Source organism: Orbicella faveolata, unplaced genomic scaffold (assembly GCF_042242905.1).
Source record: "Orbicella faveolata isolate gen_17 unplaced genomic scaffold, um_ofav_v1 contig_46, whole genome shotgun sequence".
Taxonomy (NCBI): domain Eukaryota; kingdom Metazoa; phylum Cnidaria; class Anthozoa; order Scleractinia; family Merulinidae; genus Orbicella; species Orbicella faveolata.
The window spans coordinates 30,476,365-30,497,215 of record NW_028301576.1 but is presented as its reverse complement, the minus strand read 5'-3'; the positions used below and the strand labels follow the sequence as shown (position 1 = coordinate 30,497,215).

Sequence of the window (20,851 nt, the reverse complement as noted above, 5' to 3'; positions counted from 1 at the left end):
ACGACAAAAACCGTATGATTACTTATTAATAATATAAACATGAAAAAACTCGCGCGGAGGTAGTGCTGGAAGATCTTTCTTGAAGCCATTTTTTCTCATTTGAGAAAAATTTTTTCAAAGTTTCAGCACAAAATTTTCGTCATCATTTTACGTGATATCATTTTCTTAGAAAAGTTCCTATTGTCTTTCAGTCAATCATAATCCAGAATTTCGATGTGTAATTTGCACTGGTGTTACACTTTTTGCACTGATGTTGCACTTTTTGCATTGGTGTTACACTTGAACTGCACTGCTCATAGCCAATCAGAATCGAGTAATTTTTTCATGTGTATTATTAGGGAAGTAATCACGCGAGTACTCGCGCGATTACTCCCTGAATTGTATTCCACTCCGTCCAATTACTATTCCGAATGCCAAGTGCGTTTAAACGACAATTGCCCTAATTAGCAGAAGAAAAAGTGAGAAAAAAGTGAAAGGTTCTGGTAGTGTAGTCAAATGATCCCACCATGGAAATCGCCTGTTGGATATCTGAGGACACCTACGCGGTTTGCACGTCAATTACTCGCGCTGGCCTCCTTGTTAACGTTTCCTACAGTTTTTAAAACTTCAGGAAAGCGTTACTGACTTTTATGCTCAAAAGGAGTTCCCACTGATGCTTTTTAATTTAGAAATTTGTTGTCGATAAGATTAATAATTAATCACACCCGTGTCGTACAATTCAAATCGTGCTCGTAATTTTCAAATCGGCCGCGCTCGTCTGATTTTGAAATTACCTGCGCCATTACTCCCTGAATTGTACTCCACTCGGTCCAATTACTTATTACTAAGCGTTTTGCACAAGACTTCGTTTGGAACAAAAGCAAACAACAACATGGAATATCACGGAGTTCGGAGATATCGACTTAGTTTTAAAGGTTATGGGAAACGTCCCAAAGTAGTTGACTAGCAGGTGGACGCGTAATGAACCTATCTAGAGAAGGAGGGGTACCCCCCTCTACATCGCACCCTTTATTCTTCTTGCTATTTTAAAACGGACCTTTTACAGCTGCATGATCTCATGAATACTCTAAGTTTTGTTCTTCTTATAATTATTTACTTTTATGTTAAGCAATAGTACACCATTCAGCAATCACTTTCATGACCTGCTGTATTAGAAGTAACAACTGCAGTTTTCAAGAAGCCTTTTGATGGTTGTCACGTGACTTGGTGACCTCACTGACGGGAACGAAAACGGCCTTCCTCTACAAAACACGAACTACATTTTATTCTGATAAGACGAAATGTTCCATTCTTTTCCTTCTACAACTACTTTTAAAACCATAACAGAAACACTGTTACCAGTCTGAACTACAAATTTACAAATGTTACATTACAGAACTGCTGTTAATAGACAGGGACAGCCACCTGTATAATTATTGATGCAGATACAAAAAAAAAAAAATAGGCTAACTCGGAATCCCATTTTATCATTGTTAATCGTTAACTTGTCAACCTCCTAACTAGTACACACAATTATGACGCAAATTCTCTATACAGTTATCAGATTGCTCAGATTAAGCCTTCTGAAACACCTTGAAAAAATTAATTCTCAACCTCATTAATAATTCATTAAGTTTACAAAAGGATATCACGACTGTGACAGTGTTTGGATATCTGACCTTAATTACAGTAGATTCTTAGGTTCTATTTCTCCGCTTTCTCCTTAGGTTTATTCTCGGTTGAGAAGATATATCAAACACTCAAGACAGTGTTTGACCACTTTACCAAACAACTTAAAGTTAGTCAAAAATACTCCGCTGTGCGTCGTATTTTCAACTCACTACTCGGTGTTTGGAAATAATGTCAAACACGATCTTTCGTATTTGATATATTACGTAACGGTCCTTTCGAAACAAAAAAGAGTATAACTTTTCAAGTTCATGCACAAATCACATTCGTTTTGCTACTAATTGTACATTTAACTCAATGATTACGAAAACAATTGTCGCTGATCAATAAAAAATAACATATTGTACAGACCGTGGTACTGTTACTATTAGGGACTTTAAGATACGCTACGGCGAGGTGCTACTACGGCTACTTTGGCCGTGAGGGACTAGGCTGACAACGGTGTTGTACCCGCCAAACTCAAATGATTAAGATTTTGTTGTACGGAAAAGGTATGTGCAGTCTCTACGTGTCTTTACAAAAATGACTACTTTCAAGGAAACCAGAGATCATTCTACTTTCATACGAAATAGGCTTGATTAATGACAATGATTTCCTTCTCCTGTATCCGTCTTACACCTCCCAGAACTCAGATTTGCCTTTTAGAACTTGATAGAACCGCCTGTAATTCCAACCACAAAACAAAATATAAACTCTGATATAAAAAAGCTCGATTTCAACACGGACAGGTTGTTCGTATAACGATTACGTGATAAGCCCGAAAATACAAAACTTTCGATTATAATAAAATACATTTTGAACAGTAATAAACAATTATAGCTCAGATTAGGACATACGAAGCTTTCTTATAAACGGCTGTTCGGCCCGATACTAATACGACTGAATTGATCATCTCGCGGTAGGTGCTAAAATCGTTCAAATTTTCTGTACAAATGACAAAGAAACAATGATCTTAGACCTGATTTTTATGATTGAGAACTTTACTTTCAAACTAGGCTGTTCAAACAGTGAAAAGAACGTTAAAATGAGAAGTAAACAGCATGCTTATACTCACGTAGTGAAGAGTACGTGAAACCAAGCACTCTCCCGTAGTACAAAGCAAGGTTACGGCGGGAAAGCCGTACTGGTACGCGCGTCATGATGTCACCGGAAGTGATCTTCACTATCTACCGCCGTACTACAGCCTAGCCATACCATGTCTTAAAGTCCCTATTATTACAGTTGGCTAACGTTAGCGGGAACAAAAAGTCATTTCCCTTGGATTTCCTCGTATTGTTTCAGTAATTTACCGTGAAAAAAAACCCTGCTATCTAATTCCTGTCCTTGATTACAAACAAAAGCAAACAAAGTCTTCCATTAGTACCCAAGCACTGTCTTGGAGACTACGCGAACTTTACTATTTGTCACAGTTGTAAAATATTCCACAGAGTTTTTTTTCCTAACAAAGTCTAATTACCTTCACTCAGGCACTGTTTTACTGTACTATATAAACTGTTCTGTGTAATAACGAAAAATGAATAAACTCCGTTAATTCGAAGCCCCGCAAGCTCAAATCATTTTTTAATAGTTCCCTTGGGAGTTCGGGGTAGTATTGCCATCAACATTCACACTGTTCTAGACCGAAGTCTCAGGAGGATGCAAGTCCAAAGTCTTGTGACAAGTGCTGCACACCGTGGCGTTCTCCTTGTTGTGATATGTACAATTCCTACAGACTCTACTTCCAGCCTGTGTTAGTTCCACAGCGCCGACCCCACGTGTTGTGGCACACATGACACATATTGTGTGATCAGGAGGATTCAGAAACGTGCATCGGAAACAAGACCAATTATTATCTTCGTTTACAGAGCCTCCATTCATGTTTGTATGAGGCTGGGTCGAAGAAGCTCTGGAATCAACAGATTTAGTATACTTCTGTTTGTTGTCTTTCAAATCCGCAAACACATGGTCACCTTTAGTCGCACTGCAAAGATCGGTCACATAGATCTGCCTGCACTTTCTACAAACAATTCTGTGACAGTGTATGCAAATGATCGTACCCTCCAGCAAACACTGATCACATTTACCATTATCATCACGTTTCACATCTGTGTGAGGCGCCTTCCCCTGGTGCGATACTTCAGTGTCGCCTTCATTTTTTGAGCTGTGCGCTGGATTTTGAGCCCGCTCTCTCTGTGCTGAGGTCCTCCATTCACTTTTCTCTGCAGTCTGACTCGTGACATTTTTTTCAGTTTGAAAGAGCAACCTGGTTGGCACTGCTTCTCCTGGGGTTATACCTCTAGATCCCGTGGCCTCCTGTGCTCTAGTGACACTATCGCTGCCATGTTGCCTCCCGTGTTCACTGCACACCTTACTGATCTGTTTAGCTTCTTTACCAGCTTGGTGAACGCTAGGCTCAAAACTTAACTGATGACTTGATGTGGAGTTTAAATCTGTAACTCCTGATTGAGCAGTGGGTCTTGCATATACTCCTTCTGCCATCCCGTTGCGTAAAGAAGTAGCATCATTCCGACCGTCACGAGAATATTCTGTTTGTTCCACCTCCATCAGTGCAGAGGAAGAAGTGCCAGCTGGTCCGTAGTTTTCATCTCTGTCGTCATGCCGTCTCGCACTTTCACTTGTGGACATACGTTTATCCGATTCGTTCAATGTAAACTTCTGACCAGAGTAGCTGCTGATGTCTTGAACGTTAGCATACCTGGCAACCCCAGAAGCAGACCCATGCACGCGTGCCATCGTTCTTGAAGAACTCTTGGAATGATATCCATTAGTATCAGATGAAACTTTACTTGATGGAAGTACTGCATTACTCTGAGTGACCACAGCATGTCGCCTTGGGTTATCACTTAATGATCCAGCATTGCGTTCACCAGAATACTGACTGGTGGAAGGCAATGGTGTTACTGTCTCGTGATGTGATACTGAGTGAGAAGTTGTCATGGCTGAATCCATTCTCTCCTTAGTGCCGTCAGGGTAAGGTGGACGCCCAGAATGAGGCATTCTATGGTAATGCTGGCTTCGTTCAGTGTTGTCAGAATGGTACGATGACCCAGTTTGAGGCACCGTCCTGTAACGTGGATCTTGGTGATGCTGTTTTGCCTCATGCAATGACCCAGGTTGAGGAAAAGTGCTGTAACGTTCATCTAAGTTACGCTGGTTTAACTCATTGGGTGATCTACCTTGGAAAACCGTGCTGTGACCTGCGTGATGATTTAGCTGTTTTGATGCATAGGATGACCCAGATTCAGGAAACGTTCTGTCACGAGCATCAACGTTATGCTGTGTCACGCCGTTCGTTTGGCTTCCTTCGGGACTTACACCGTATAAATCTTGGTCAGTTAATTCTGGATCGTTGATACTGAAATAATAGCGCTCGCCAGTGTTTCCGGATGGCACTTTGTACTCTGTAGGAGCGCCACCAGAAGGCTTCCTCTTGCTAACTGTAGACCCAGAAGAAGAATCATCCGTGTCAGCAGCAACATCGTCTGTCATCTTTGACAACACGGAACGCTTTGGCTTTCTGTCTGTGGTTTGGTCAGCAGAGGCGTCTACAACAGAAGGAGTGAAGTCAATTCGTTCACCGTGTGAATGTTTTGTGCCGTGCCGATGAGATAACACGTCATCTCCCCGTGGCTCTTCACGTTTCCGTCGTTTAGGAGCTTTTCCCTGCAGACGAGTAATAGCTTCCTCTACGTCGCGCGTTGCAGACCTTACCTTAACAATATCTTTCAAGGTAAATTCGTTCTCAGGGAAATGATCTATAATCTCCTTGATCACTTGTAAGTCCACCTGAACTAGGAAGAGCTCCATTGACATCCAAATCGCACGATCTCGGTCGGGTTCTATATTGGAAACTTCCTGCTGCCCTCTTACTGTGTAGCCAAGAGATTTTAAAATCTCAAAAATTGCCTCTGTGTCTTGAAGTTGCTGTTCGATGTTCCACTTAAAAAATGCCGTGTAAAGCTGTCAGAGAAGAAATAAAAAGTCCTTGTTTACAGAAGGCTGCACAGAATAAATATAGAAACAGTTATGTTTCGAATTTGTGATAAGCGATTAATACCTATCTCTCTCTACCTAGGAAACTCTGATTTAAACCGTGAATGTCATCTAAGAACGTCTTGTACACTTCGTAACGTATTTTCTTTGTTTGAAAGATGGCACGGGCTTGTGGCATGTACTGTATGTCTCATAGCAGTTACAAAGAACAATACATATATTAGACCAGTCTATTGAGGAACTTTACATAGGGCCATTGCTAAGCGACCTTCGAAGTAAACTATAGTTATTTCTTACCACTCAAAAAAGATCTCGCTTTATAACTTACACGTTTACACTCAAGTTCAAGTTTTCTGAAGGCTTTTAAAATTAAAATATCTCGTACTTTCACAGATGCATCAAAGCTAAACAGAACACTGCATTCGCGGTGTATGCTGGACGTTTCTTAGCACGTTTATCAACGTCACGAACGATGGTGATTTTCTTCTCATGGTAGGGCTGTGCTCTAGAAGTGCCTGGGTGCCACAGGCGACTAACTTTTGCCTTTGGGCGACTTGAAAAAAAGTACTTTTCTCATATAAGCTAGAGTGCTGGACACCCACGATTTCATGGTCACCTGTAGGAACCTTTTGGGCTCCTCATAAATTTTCTTAGACCACGGCCTCGCAAGGCCTCATTGTTAGACACCTCGTTCGTTAAGTACTTTTGGTTCGCCTCTGTTAAAGCAGTTGGAGAACTACGGGGGATATCACTTTTGCCACTTTCCTGTTCATTTGGCTTTTCCGTATATTGAACTCAAGATACTGTTATGGTTAAATTCACCTTTGACTCAAAACCATAAAAAGACCGACATTTAAAACTCACAGTTTGCAAACTTCAGATACCGTAAATCCTCGAATTTGCGCCCCGCCCCGCCCCCCCCCCCCCTCGAATAAGCGCCCCCTTCGAATAAGCGCCCCTTCTATCGGCCAAAATTTAAAATAAGCGCCCCCCTCCCCTCCCCCCATTTTGTGGACGAGTAATGAGACAACAAAGGGTGTATAGTTTTCGTCATGTAGTATTAGATTTGTACATTTTTTCAGTTTGTGAACATATTGAACACGTCAAGTACCAACAGTGCCGCGATTTAAACTTAAGGATCAGCTTTTTATGTCAATAAACAGCTTATGTTGGTGTTTACGTGCAGATGATGTATTAAAAAAATGATCATGTCAGGCCACGATTTGGAAAAAATTAAATAAGCGCCCCCGTCTTATCCTAAATTTGAAATAAGCGCCCCGGGCGCTAATTCGAAGATTTACGGTATTTGCCTAGGAGAAGTACTAGTAGTTTTTCATGATGACAATGGGTTGTAATGTCCAGAGTACTTTTAATTTTATGCTACTAGAAGAAACAAAATAAAAGTCGTGACCAAAGAGCACTGCTAATAAGGGACTTAAGATTTGAGTACAAGTACATGTACTACTAAACGAGTGTGACTTTCCAATTTTAGTTTTTTCAGGCTTCATATTATCACATCACATACCCATCTCATCCCATGAACTACCCTCTCTACCTAAAACAACATAAAGAGCCAGGGCTCTGGAAACGACACTGGTTTGAAATGTGAAAATCGTACTTGTGCTCAATCTTAAACTCGTTGTCCAATTTAAAGGTGCCTTATTCCTACATAAGAACGACCAGAAATACTAAGAAGTATGAGTATTTTCTGACAAAACATACCTTTATAGTATGGTACTCTTTGCGCCACGGGAACCTCCACAAGTTAACACCATATTGCTCCAAGCTTTTAAATCCACTCTTTATCTTTAAGATGCTTTCTTGACTGCTTTTTTGATTTTCTGCAATCCGTTTCAGCAGATTTCCATAAACATCTAAATTTATAAATCTGTCTTTAGGCTGTGCTGAGGCAAGGAATTCCCGGGATTGCTTCACAAGTGACTCCTCTGGGATTTTATTATTATTGTTTGAGTGATAATCACAATATTGTTTCAGCAGTAAACTTCTTTCTTCATCCATGCTGTTTGGTCTCTGCTTAATGTCTTCTTCAGTCTAAAAGCAAAGTTACTCATTATTCAAGATTACATCATGTGTGAGAACTTCCATAATTATCTGAGCCAGCGTCAGTGAAGAAATGACCAGCAAAAGTATTATAAATGGAAAAGGGGATAAAAAATCAATACGTTGTGACAGCCATGTTGAACGTTTTAGGGTTGAACACTTGAATCCTGAAAGGATATAAACTTTTTGCTTTTTTTTAACTACCATAAAAAAAAACTTCCTTTGTCCACCATGTCACTTTTGTCCACCATGTTTGTTAACGTAAATTAACAAACCAAAATATTTTTTCTGGTCTATGACTGGCCAAACATCGTACATTACAAAATTCCAATTTGAAACTTGAAAGATTCATAAAAAAGTAAATCTGGAAGCCATGTCCCCAGAAGCTACAATGAAATTTGCAGTTTCCTGCTCCAAAACATGGAATTGGCACTTTGTTGGCTTCAATCGATCAGATGCAGCAGAAAAAAATAACAGCTTTTATTTTGTGGCATGATAATCTTGAGATACATTTGTGCATTCTGATTGGTTCTTTCTTGGTCAGGATTTTGCCATACAAACTGTTTCAAGGAAACAGTCATAAGGCATGTAATTTTTGGCTCTAGTGTCATAGCCTCTTCCAGGTATCCTGTTAGTTGTGGTGCAGTCTGCAAAACAGTGAGGGACAAAATATGAGAGAAGCGCAGCCAGAGAAAGCTTTCCCTTGCCACGCTTCTCCCCAACTAACTGAATACCTGGAAGACGCTACCAATGTCATATAATAAACTACTTGCTAACCTAGCTTGCTTGAGCCGTACTGAGGAATATTGACCCTCAGTCATTTATTTAGGACCAAGTGCTGCAAGCTCTGTACTGCCACAACCTCGGGCCGATAAGCCCTGTTACGGCCCTTGAGGTTCGATTAGTAACAGGTTATTATTTCATTGTTGAACATAAATGCATATGAATTTGTTCTTCGCTTAGGTTAAAAAGAACTGGTTCAATTATATAAAATACCACTGCAGAATTAAACTGAATTCAACTGAATTGAATTGAGAGGAAGCTAATAAGGATTTTAAAAAAGATCTTAACAGGAATTGAAAAATTTCAAATTGATCAAATTCTGCAGCCAAGTAGAATTACCTGATGCTAGAATGTTATTTTTCAAGAGAAATTGGATTAAGATAAAAGAAAAGATATGAAACTTTTTCTTTCAAAGGGAATGGAGGCCAATTACAATTTACAGTTGAAGCCCACTAATTTGAAAAGAAAAAACAACTTAGAAAAAGTCATGATAAAAACTTTATTTTGACATCAAGCTGAACTTAACATTACTAAAAAGAACATATTCATTTGTGTAATTTTCGGAAAGCACTGTACATTTCAACAGAAAATTTAAATTGGTGCAAAGAACAGAAAGGTGTTGTGAAGCATGCACTGGCAGGCGTTCTGAACATTCTGGAATTTACATAACACTCTACTTCCAAAATTCAGAGCAATGAAGCATGGTTTTCTGCTTTAGTGCCAACATGTGGAAAAAGTTTTGGACAAATCTTTCGACATAATCAAAACGAGCATTACTTCTCAAATTCCAAAGATTTGATTTAATTGCATCATTCCGAACCCTGAACCTTCACTTTCTTGCCTTTTTTAGAGAAATCTGTTCAAGCATAGCCAAAAGTTGGCTATGTTGACTTTACATTGCATGTACTCAGCCTCATTGCACAGCCAAAACAGCTCTTGCATTGATACTTTTGCATTATGGAAGCTGAAGTATTTCATTCAAAAGTTGGGAAGAAGTCAGTTATTGAAGCTTTAGTTTGTTTACAGTACCTTTACAGTCATAATTGCTAAGCATGTCTGATTACAATATGATACTTTATTTAACATGGGGTTTACGCTTAGCTAATCAGCTAGTTTAAAGGTAATCCACAGCCCTAGTATATTCTAAACATTAAAACTAAAAATGGACAATAATTGATCGTATAAAACTATAAACGCAGAGAACTAAAAATCTAGAGAATCAAATTACAATAAATTCCAATATCAGTGAAACTTAAGTGATCAAATTTTGTTGTTCACTGCTTAAGAACAATTATTCCATTCAAATAATAAATAATTAAAAGTCATTCAGCCATTACATGTACTGACTAGACATGTATTGAACATTTTATGCAAATTACAATCAACTTATGCAACTGTAGGGGCTGTATTTGGATGATTTTCTGTTTGTAAACTCTGTTTAAACATACCTAAATATTGTTATTTAAGGGGGAAGATTTCCTCTAAAACTTTTTTGTGTTACCTACAAACACAGAAACATCTGATAACAGTACAGAATACAAATACAAGAACAATCTTTGAATTGCATAGAAATCAGACATTCAATAGCCTGAAGAAACTTTGCACGCGTGTTTGACTTTAGGAACGTAAAATATTGACTGACCAAAAATGTTTTCATTGTTTAAACTGACGTCCAAATAAGAAAAAGCTCTGTCATACGATTCCTCAGAGCTCCTGTTGCTGTCAGACATCTGCAAAAGATGAGAGCTCTGGGACCAAGAACGCAATTGTATGTGAAGATGGCTTCCCTATCACTATACGTTTATATTTCTTTTTTTGTTTGTTTTTTGTTTCTTTGTGAATACTTTTTTATCGTGTCCATACAAGCCACTTTATAGAGTGAAAACAACTACAAATAAATACTTAAAAATAAATCACTTTCACAGTGTCATGGTATTTAACAAGTTGCTGTGCTAACTGGGGACACTATAGGTTGATAAACAAATATTGTCAATAGAACTAAAACCTTAATAAAAATCCCAACTGATTGGAGACTGACCAGTTGGCTATATACAAGACATGGAAGAGTTAAATGCACGACCACCAAACACAAATCCAACCCACTAACAGGCAGGAGGATTTGAACTTGGGACCTCTGGATTATAAATCCAGCTCTCTAACCACTAGGCCATGCTGTAAATTGTACAAAATGTGGATGATGTGTCATTGATATGGTGATGACACTTTAAATTCCCACTGCCACTGGCTTTTAAGGGGAAAGTTCAAAAGAATCCCATTCAGGGTTCTCCCGAACATTTGAGGTGGACAGAGAATGATCTGTAGTATGCAGCACTGAACATTTTCAGAAATCCAAGCAAAAAACAGGACCTATCATTTAGGTTGTTATCAAACGCATATATATGAAGCATTTAGTTGATGCCAAAGTCACTATATCCTTAGAAATTTACTTTACTGAACACCATAACTAGAAGTTTATCACATGGTTTTCCTTGGCAACAAGAAGGGCATTTTTAAGTGATCTACATGTAGCCTTATATGAGATATAAGCCGCTGACCTTAAATACGGCAAGAGTAGTTTGCTCGTTCGCAATTTTTGTTTTGTTTCCAAGTTGTAACCCAAATTTTTTCAGCCTGGAGAGGTAATGAAAAGGTATAGAAAACTTGTAAAACTTTAAGATTGTTTCTCATTTAAATTTTTTTTATCTTGAAAAATGATATTTATCTCACGAGTAGTCAGCGCGTTCTGAAATAGCAGTCAACGGTGCTTACAGAGAACACTACCCATTTTCTATTTGCACACCATCTCCCTCGGTCTACAAAATAATACATTCCATCATGTTGACATATAAATCAGTATTAACTGTTGTTTTCATATTTAAAGCTGACCCGGTATTTTAAATCCCTGGTATGATTTTCCTATGATATGATTTCAGCAACACCTCAGTCTGTAAAGTAAAGAGAGGTGGCTGTATGCAAAGGAATGTGACCCCACTCTACGAATATTCCACGCATTTTAATGAAGAGACAACACAAGAACCTATCTGTAGACAAAATGACAAAAAATCAAAACACAACTACATGATTAACAGCAGATATATATTCCTCAACGTATTGGCCACTAAAATGTGCCCTAGAATCTGAAGACAACTCCATACATTTCATCCTACATTTGCCAGCAAATGCTTGCAAGGACTTATCTAGAGGTCAGACTCTAAAGGAGTGTAGGATAACATTGACAAAGAAATTTAGCTACTTGTACAATGTTCTGATGCCCAACAATACTTCTTCAGCTACCTCATTCTTACTTATACACATCTGATTGTTAGACAACTAACGTCTGCAAGCAATGTTAATCCTTACTGGTCTCAGCGTTGCACTGTTTAATAGTTGCTTTGATGACGAATAGAAAGCGAAACCGGAAGTATATTCCTCGGGGAATAGTTTATTATGAATAGCTATCATGCATAATTCACTTCCGCGGCGAGGTATCGATCCCTGCAGAATTTCAGTTTGATAAATTACATTCAGTGCAACTAAAACTTAAGACAAAGATGGTAAAACCGTAACATGGCTAACAGCCGACCCATTTATAGACATGAGTCGTGTTATATAAGCTTAGTAAGCACTATTTTAGTAAGCACTATATCTCACAAACACCTCGATCAGACAAATGAAGGTCGAAACGAAATAAATCGGTCGTGTGAAAAAAATATTACGTTCGTATAGTTCAGTATATTTACATACAGAGTTTGGTCGTTATATCGACGAGTGAATTAAACATCTTGGTCGAAGGAACCTCATTACAAGATCACGTATTGGTAACGTGATATAGCCGCAGTTAGAGATTATCAAACTGCCACCTTGTAAATTTTCCTATACCGTCGTTGAAATACTTACCTTGAAATTGCTAGAAGATGAAAGTCATTGTAAAACCTCTAGACGAACTGCAGTCTCATTTTGTGGAGATTTAAGCCCTCATCGAAGTCAATTCTCCTCGCTTCCTCCCATGTTCACAACAAACATTCAACTAAAGAAAGAAAACGAAAGGTCTCATGGGATCTAGTTCCCAGGCCCTCAACGGTGCTTGCGAACGAGGCTAGATCAACTTCTGTCCTACAGCTCCGGCCCCTGGACCCCCTGGCGGGGATGAGAATACCCTTGCGAGTGAGGGTTGAATTCGTAGGACAATAGGAAGCTGTTGGGACCTTGTATAACAATTATATCAATTATTCCAAGAAGAAATTATAACAAAAGAGGCGAGGCCGAGGTGAGTAGCGCCGACATCAGTGCTCGTATCCAAGAAGGGCCATTTTCGAAAACCCAGGGGCAGTCAGTGGGGACGAAGGAAGGTCGATTCTTCGCCTATTTTTACCCCATCTTTTCGACTTTCCCTGGCAGCACGCCCCAACTGACTGCCCCTGGGTCTCCAAGGATGACAAGGGCGAGCGGATTCATCAGTCAAATGGATCATGAGGACATTTCAGTTTGATCTAAACGAAGTAACGGATGGTATGAAAAGGCGGGAAAATTTGCCGCGCACTGTACACTTTTTGAGTTGAATGAAACATGCGGAAAGAGAGCAGCGCAGAATTTCCTTTCCGAAATATTTCTGGCGCAATTTTCTCTAAGGTCGACTGTATTTCGGAAAATTGTGACGACTGAGGAAGGTTTACGGGAAATAACGATACTGAAAATTATACGACTTATGGAGGTCAAACGAAGCAAGAGTTTTATACTCGTTCACGCAGCTGTTGTCTTTCTCAGAATCGCTGAAGGTGGCTGAGGTATAAAAGGACAAGAACCAAATATAAGGTAACAAACTTAAAGGAAGTGCTAATTAAGTTAACAGGGATGGCGTTGTCCATTATTTCTTGTTTCTCTGCAGCAGACTTCTCACCAAATCTGCTGTTTCAAGCTTTTTTTTAAAAGAACTTTCGCCATAGAGAGTTTCTGCCGAAAGCCTATAGGCTGATATTCTATTTAAACAAAGAAAATATTAGCCCAAGAACGAGTTGGAGGTGTTATATGTTGTTTTCTTGGAAAATAGCTGTAGAATTTCTGGGGTAACTATCCGTCCATAGACCCGGGACATAAACACTCTATTGTGACAATATATTGTTCAAAACTAAGTTTTCCCGTAGCGGCATGCCTCAAAACTGAAAACGACAAGAATTTATTTACCGGAATTTCCAACGGCTATAGAACGGAGGCTTTTGTACTTTCCAGCAAGGTATCCTCTTTGGTTGAGATTTAACTTATACGCGTGCAAACAATTGTTGGTGTCAACCGTTGACTTGCAAAAACGTGGAAAAAGAGAAATAAAAACCTAGCTTTTACCCACAATCTTGAAACCTCTGCCCGCCTGGCCGCTTTTTGTAACGACGTTTGCAGCGTAAAAGCTAAATCTTCGTGCTATTTTCTAACTACAATCTATATGGGTCTACATGGAAGGGTAAATTCTTTTTAAATTCATCTAAAACAACCTGTAGAGAAAGCTGCAATTCATGGCCTATTTCGCCGAGTGGACTCTCGCCCGTGGGCTTGCTTTCTTGGCGAGATCATACCACGTGATCACTTTTAGCCAATGATGACAAAGGATAATTTTGTGATGAATTATAATCAACAATTACTTATGAAATAGAGATTTCTTTCGCGTGATAGCTGACGCGGACGCAACATTCTTGGAAATTGAGAGCGCCGAATAATCTAACTGTTTTGGTATAATTAAATTATCTAAATCCACTTCCTAGACACTTGGAAAACGCAGAGAAGCAGCTGCCATTTTGTAACAACCACACACTGCTAGGCTACTCACTATCTACAATGGAATAGCCAATAAGAGAACGGCATTCGTGATTGAATTGTAGTAGATTCACAGTCTTCATACTAACGCTGATAACCGAGATACAGTGAACCAAGCTAGAAAGCTAGAAATGCATTACCCGACCGCAATATTCTGATAATAAGCCCTGGGTTGATATCTTTGGCTGGCTTGTTTTGGGAAGGGATTATTATAGAGAGAGAATTATCGGAGGTTCGTATATGCCTCAAAATTGTTTGGTTTTTCGTTTTGGAAGGGATGGTGCTTCGGAAAAATGTTTAGGCGTTAAGAAACCCAAAACATGTCTGTCGTCATTAAGGACGGGACCTACTAAGTACAAAGGTTTTTGCGCCAGGTTAGGGCCAGGCGGAAAAAGTAGATCTTTGCAAGGGCTATTGGAATCCACAAAGAAAAAAGGGGGTAGCCACGCATTTTCTCGAGATAATTAGCCTTGAATCTCAACGAAAATGCTGACATCAGCATTTTTCTGAGAATGGAAGGAGAGGATATTTCGTCACAGCTTTCTTTAGAATTAGCCTAATCATACAGAAAAGCAAACGCAGTTATAAAGATCTGAAAACTACATGGTAAATGGTAACATAAAAAATCATTTTTGGTATGTTTTTAATAACAAAATCGTTGCAACAGCACTTTTTGCGTCTCTCTCAGCCTTCCTCTGTTTCAGCTAAAATACGGTCTAAATATCTTTTGCTCACAACCCGAAACTAATCACGTGCTGAATAGGTTTGCCACTTTTATTTCATGACATAAAATATAGGGGTAACCACCCGTTTTTTAAAGTTATTGATCCTTTTTGAAACTTTTTACGGTGCCCGTTACAATTTTTCCTGTCACCTCCCCAGTAAGTAAAACATTTGCGTATCTCGCACTTGTTTTGCGCGCGCACTACGCCATCTGCAGGTACAAGTTTACAGTTGGATTTCAGAGTAATTTTCGACAGATAACAGCTACTTTCTCAGCTGGAAGACGTTACCGGTTAGCGGTTAGCGATATGCTGCTGTTCTGGTGTTCCTGGTTAAGTACAGGTTCATTAAACTTGATTTGGTCACAGTAGGAAAATTTTGCTTTCAATTTAGTCGTGTACTTGGCAGCGTAGTTAATTGCGTCATGTCAACCCAGCGCGCGCGTGGCGCTTAAACCATGCCTTGCGAACACCGCGGTAAAACGCACTGCGCATGAGTACAAATTTGAGCTTCCGGTAAATTACGCATTTCCGATTACGTATTAAAATCCAATGTAAACGAGATAAAATCTCGTACCGCGAAGTTTGAAAACAAAAAGTAAGAGATAGCAAAAGAAAGTAGGGGAAAGGTTTGTCTCGTTGAAAAGTTTATTTTTCATTTAAGTTTCAAGCGCTTGCACCCTGGGGTTTGGTGTTTGCACCAACAACAAAATATGAGAGAATTTCGGACGCGTTCGTGCTCGACAAGAGCATTTTTTTTTTTACGTAGTTCTCCTTGTTGCGTTGGTTTGGTTATGCGGTTCCTTCGCAGAAAAATGTGGGAAAGCCAACAAAAGCAGCCGTAAATGTGCCGGCAAAAAATATTTTCTGTCTGAAGATTTAACCAGAGCTGCCGAACTCAAGTGGGCTCAACAGTTTGCCGTGTTCACTGGGACGAAATACGGACGAGCAACAACAGATGTTTGGTTCCTAGAGAAAACCATTCGCGAGGCGTTAGGAAACAGCGGATTCCTGCGAGACTTTTTGCAGTCCTGGATGCCATAGGAGCAACATGTCATGGGTATAAGCCAGGTGCAAGGTGGTGCTACAAATACTGTACCAGAGTGGACGAAGAAACAAGGTTTACCTCGCATCCTGACTAGAAGCCGCCGGTGTTACGAACTACTGGCAGGTCAGTTAATTAGACATCGGTTAATTATAATTGACACGCAGGTTCGCACTGCCTTGGATTGCTGCAAGGATTTTCGGAATCTCCTTACCAGCAAATTAAATGAAATTAAGGAAAAGGAAAGCATACTCTTTCAAAGATTTTTGTTGCAACAATAAACAAGTTGTTTGTATCAAATTTTGTAAAATTTGGGGCAAAATAGACATGATACCAAAAAAAATTCATTATAAATTTAATTATATTTCGTGTTAAATGATCCAAGTCTTACGCATGTATGGTTCTTCACTAAGATGGAAATAAACAGACCTCAGATGACAAACTTCAAAAGGTACCTATAAAATTATCTCGCAGTACTGATGTTGGAGTGTTATTTGCATTTAATGTACCTCACATTTTTATTTTACTCTTCTTGACTACAGTACAGTACGGTCAATTGCTTCACTAAAATTAATTGTTGGGGTGCAGGTAGCAAAAAGCCACCTCAGGCAGTTCAGTCTAAAATTGGTATATTGTGTAAAGAAAAAGGTAGCACAGAAGCTGGGAAATATTATTTTGAAAAATTAATTGCCAAACGAATTTAAAGAAAAATAATAATTTTAAAGACAACAAAACAAGAACTTTATGCCACTTGACAAACCTATTTTTCCTAAGACCAAACCCATAAAATTGCACCAATAATATCGTCTAAAATTAATGTCATTTTCACATATACTTATTGAAATTCAGTAGTACTGCAATGTTGTCTCCACACCGAGGATTCAGTTAGAAGGGTGTCCAGGAACCCTATGAGCACCCACTTCATGAAAAATTTCACTAAAAATTTACCTACTCCATTTTTCATTAGTGGGGGGATATGCTTTTTGGACATCCATTTTCAGTATCTGGATACAAACAAACTCATCACTAATATGTTTATTTCTTTTTTTTTTTTTTAAATTTTTTATTTAGATCTTGCAATTTACCAATTTTAGGACTACACAAGAACTTAAAGCAGCAACATAGCAGTAGTGAACGCCTCCAAATAGTTCAGAACCATTTCCAATTGCTGTTCTAAAGACTTAAATTTCTAGAAGAGACTTGTGGAAAAGACCTGCAGTACCCAAAAAGCCAGCAAACGTCCATGGCAGAAATACAAATACAAACATCATTTGGGGTGGTAAAAATAAATTGCTATTGTGAATTTACAATGGATAAAGCAGTTTGTAACAAGATGACAACAGCAATCCATGACTTAACTCAACTATCAGGTTAGTATCACTTACCTGAAATGTAAAGATACAAGACATACAAGATACAAGTATTTTGAAGGATAATTGTTTGACATCATGATAATCCATGGGACACTATAATAACACCATCTGACCAAAACTCATTCAAACAGATTATCATTATTTACATGTATTGCACATGGTCAATGACAATATCATAAATTTTATCATTCAGTTGAAGTCATAAGCACTAATGAGAAGGATTTAGAGGACTTCTCAATTATTATGGCAATGATTTGGAAGAGTTATCTTAGAGGAGTCTCTTGGCCAAGAAAAAAATGCTGCGTCAGAGTTGCCACAAACTATTCAAGTCTCATCCTTTCAATGATTTGGAAAACTGATAATTACTTTTGTTTGAATATTGACTAGTGACTTAGGTAACAGTCAAAATAACATGTTGTTTAGGTGACCGGTAAGGGTAACAGACACCATTTCAAGATTATATTTCTGATAAAGGTATTGCATTTGTGCAATCCAATAAGTAAGAGGATGTGTTAAGACCAACACATGACAGTGATTGACACAAGCAGAGAATCAAATATTTAAATTTAATAAATAAAATTATTTCAATAATTTATTTAAATAAGTAAAATAGATATTTACTTTTTCTATTAATTTCAGAAAATTCATTTGACCAGCTGATCGGAAAATTTTAAATATCATTGTAACATCATTATGAAAGCAGTGATGCTGTGCCACTGTATGCTCCTGGACAGATGAAAGAGTTTGCTGACAAAACTGCAACTGGTCTTTTCAATGTCATTTTGCAGTCTATTCTCTGGGAAGATCCAAGATTGAGTGAAGAACACCGTCTATTTGAGGAAAAAAGAACTCTTGTTTTGTTGTGCACAATAGCACATTTCACGTACTTTGCCCTGTTTTATTCTTATCTGTATTTAAAATACAGGTCTCCTTGGAAGACCATAAGGCCACTCAGTTTAAAAAGTCTGTTTAATTAATTATTGCATGTTTCTTAACGAGAACAGCAGACACAGCTTTACCCCAATATAAATGTCAGTTCTGTTATATAATGAAGTAAAATTACTGGATGTTTTACCTTTCTTCACATTTAACCCCTTGAAAGGTAAGGACATAAAAGTAGTTCCAGTGAACTAACTTGCAACAATGCCATTCTTTTTATAGATCTCAGAAAACAAATACACTTCAAAGAGAAGAGGGATTATTTATCCAGCAACATGGGGCATTCTGAGATGTTATCAATTCTGGAAGAATTTGAGGTTTCAGCACAAGCCGAAGGGATGTGGATGGTCAAAAAAGCAGGCTCCTCAGGGAGCAGCCAATGTTTGTAAACCTTCAGATTTCAAATGTACTTCAAGTGAGTTTAAAGTACGGTAGTTTAAAATCTGAAAGCCATAACTTTAAAATACTGTGAATTAAAAACTTGTCCGGTTAGTTGAACAGTCTTTTTGTGTACATATGGATAGGCTAGCAAAACAGTGGCACATAAAGGAAACATGTTATTGTAACATAGAAAATCATATAAGTCACTGAAATGATTTTAAATTTTAATAAATTTATTGTTTCAAATGATTGAGTTACTACACAGTTCTGTAATGGTGTTCTGCCTCTTATTACTGGTACTGTACAACTTGAAGACTCCTTTGACCTATCCATCCTGAATGAAAATCCAATGGTACCTCAAAGTTCTCTGGCATTTTATTTAGAATGGCTCACCAAAGAAGACAATCTTGCTGCTGTTGTAATCATGAAATTCTGAAAGTAAAATTGAAATTTATTTCCAAACCGAAAATTTGTATTTTCATGCAGGTGCTTGACTATTACATGTAGCCTGAGTTTTAAGTGAGCTTCTCATGATCGGCTCAACAAGTTGAAAAAAAAAAACAGGCATAAATAAGAAGAACCCTAACTTTAGACATTTTTAAATTATTTGATCCCTCTTTTTAACCATTATTGTACACTATTTTTAGTATTATGACGATTGCATTGTAAATTTCTGTTTTCCTTATCCAGACTTAGTAGTAGTAGGTCCACATCAGCTGTACAGTTGCATACTTTTAAAACCTACTAATCAAATAAATGTATGTATGTACAACACGAACTGACAAAAGGCTTACTAATCAGTAATGACGGCCACTGCGGAGCATTTCCTAAAGGGTCCAACGAACATTTCCAGGACCAGTAATTGCAACAAGTTATTGTCTACATACCTTTTTTGTATTTGTGGTCCTTTCTTCTTTTATCTGTGGCTGCTGATTCACAACAACAAGCTTAAACACCGCGAGGCGAACAGCAAAATTAATCTGAACCACCGAACAACACGGGCAAACCGGAAATGCTGAAGTTGACGCATGCGCATACGTTTTGCCGCGGTGTTTGCCTTGCGTGATGCGCAGAACGTGTGCGGACTAACAAAAGTAGGCACCGTCCTTAAATAAAGATTACACACCGTTAAGGGCCCATTAACAGATTCATGCGCGCGCTCGCGCGCGTTGCTAAGGAGGTGAAATTTCACTTCCGGTAACTTACGTCAGCCTGAGCGCGGAAAATAAAAACAACTCATTAACTTGCAAATTCGCTTACATTTTAGAGGTTTTTCTTTGTGTTTCACAAAATGTAAAGTAAAAAAAAGTACAAGCAAAGACAAAATAAGAGAAAGACAGAAAAACAAGAACAATAGAAAGAGAAAACTAACTCCGTGTGGCTTTGTTTGATCTTACCGAAGTGTGCTGGTAGTGTAAATTGCGCACGCGCTGATAGGGTAACTTCCAATATATATCGGGCGCACTTCCGGTTTCTTTAAATGCTAAAGGAAACGCGGTTTTTCATTTCCAGCCCTTTTCCAGCCCTTTTCGACGAATTTTGATTAAAGTCAACGTTGGAAACATAGCTATGCATTCCTTTTTCGAAATCATGCTTTGTTCAGAAAATTGCGAAGTTTTCAATATTTAGAAATTCTCTCAAAATCTGACCTTTTAGAAATGAAACAAAATCTATGCATAGCGTAATGAGGATTTAAATTAAAATATTAAATCAATGAAAAAAAGTCCCGATAAAGTGATTTGCCTAGGAGCCTTTGCATTTTTTCTGTATTAGCCACATGACCACGGGCGTGGCCTGATGACATCATTACTAGTGTTACTGACCATGAAAAGGTTAAAACATATGAATAACTCTGAACTAAGTAAAAATGATGAGGTTATATGAGAATAAATTTTCCTTGGCAACGGCTCGAAAAGATCAGTTAATGGGCCCTTAAGAACACCATCGTTTGGAACAAGGTGTCATCCTTATGTACAAATCCATTTATACGCCTGCTTCAGTGTATATTAGTGACATTCCCATGCGCCTATCGTCAACCTCATGCAACTTTTAAACTTTCGTTTAAGTCTTATACAAATTTCATC

At 38.4% G+C, this 20,851-nt stretch overlaps 1 protein-coding gene and 2 long non-coding RNA genes across 3 annotated transcripts; 1 reads left to right on the top strand and 2 right to left on the bottom strand.

Moving 5' to 3' along the window:
• Positions 1 to 1,242: 1,242 nt before the first annotated feature.
• On the bottom strand, positions 1,243 to 12,554 carry LOC110059845 (uncharacterized). The gene is made up of 3 exons (XM_020766568.2): positions 12,403 to 12,554; positions 7,384 to 7,713; positions 1,243 to 5,628 (listed from the first exon to the last, which is right to left on the bottom strand). The coding sequence occupies exons 2-3, from the start codon at positions 7,678 to 7,680 to the stop codon at positions 3,283 to 3,285; spliced, it is 2,643 nt and encodes an 880-aa protein (XP_020622227.2). The 5' UTR covers positions 7,681 to 7,713; positions 12,403 to 12,554; the 3' UTR covers positions 1,243 to 3,282.
• Positions 12,555 to 15,706: 3,152 nt separating this feature from the next.
• Positions 15,707 to 17,364, top strand: LOC149099640 (uncharacterized). Its single transcript, XR_016203533.1, has 2 exons — positions 15,707 to 16,200; positions 17,146 to 17,364. It is a non-coding gene; the product is annotated as an uncharacterized LOC149099640 (long non-coding RNA).
• Positions 17,365 to 18,979: 1,615 nt separating this feature from the next.
• LOC149099639 (uncharacterized) lies at positions 18,980 to 20,147 on the bottom strand. The gene is made up of 2 exons (XR_016203531.1): positions 19,655 to 20,147; positions 18,980 to 19,199 (listed from the first exon to the last, which is right to left on the bottom strand). It is a non-coding gene; the product is annotated as an uncharacterized LOC149099639 (long non-coding RNA).
• Between the last annotated feature and the right edge of the window lie 704 nt (positions 20,148 to 20,851).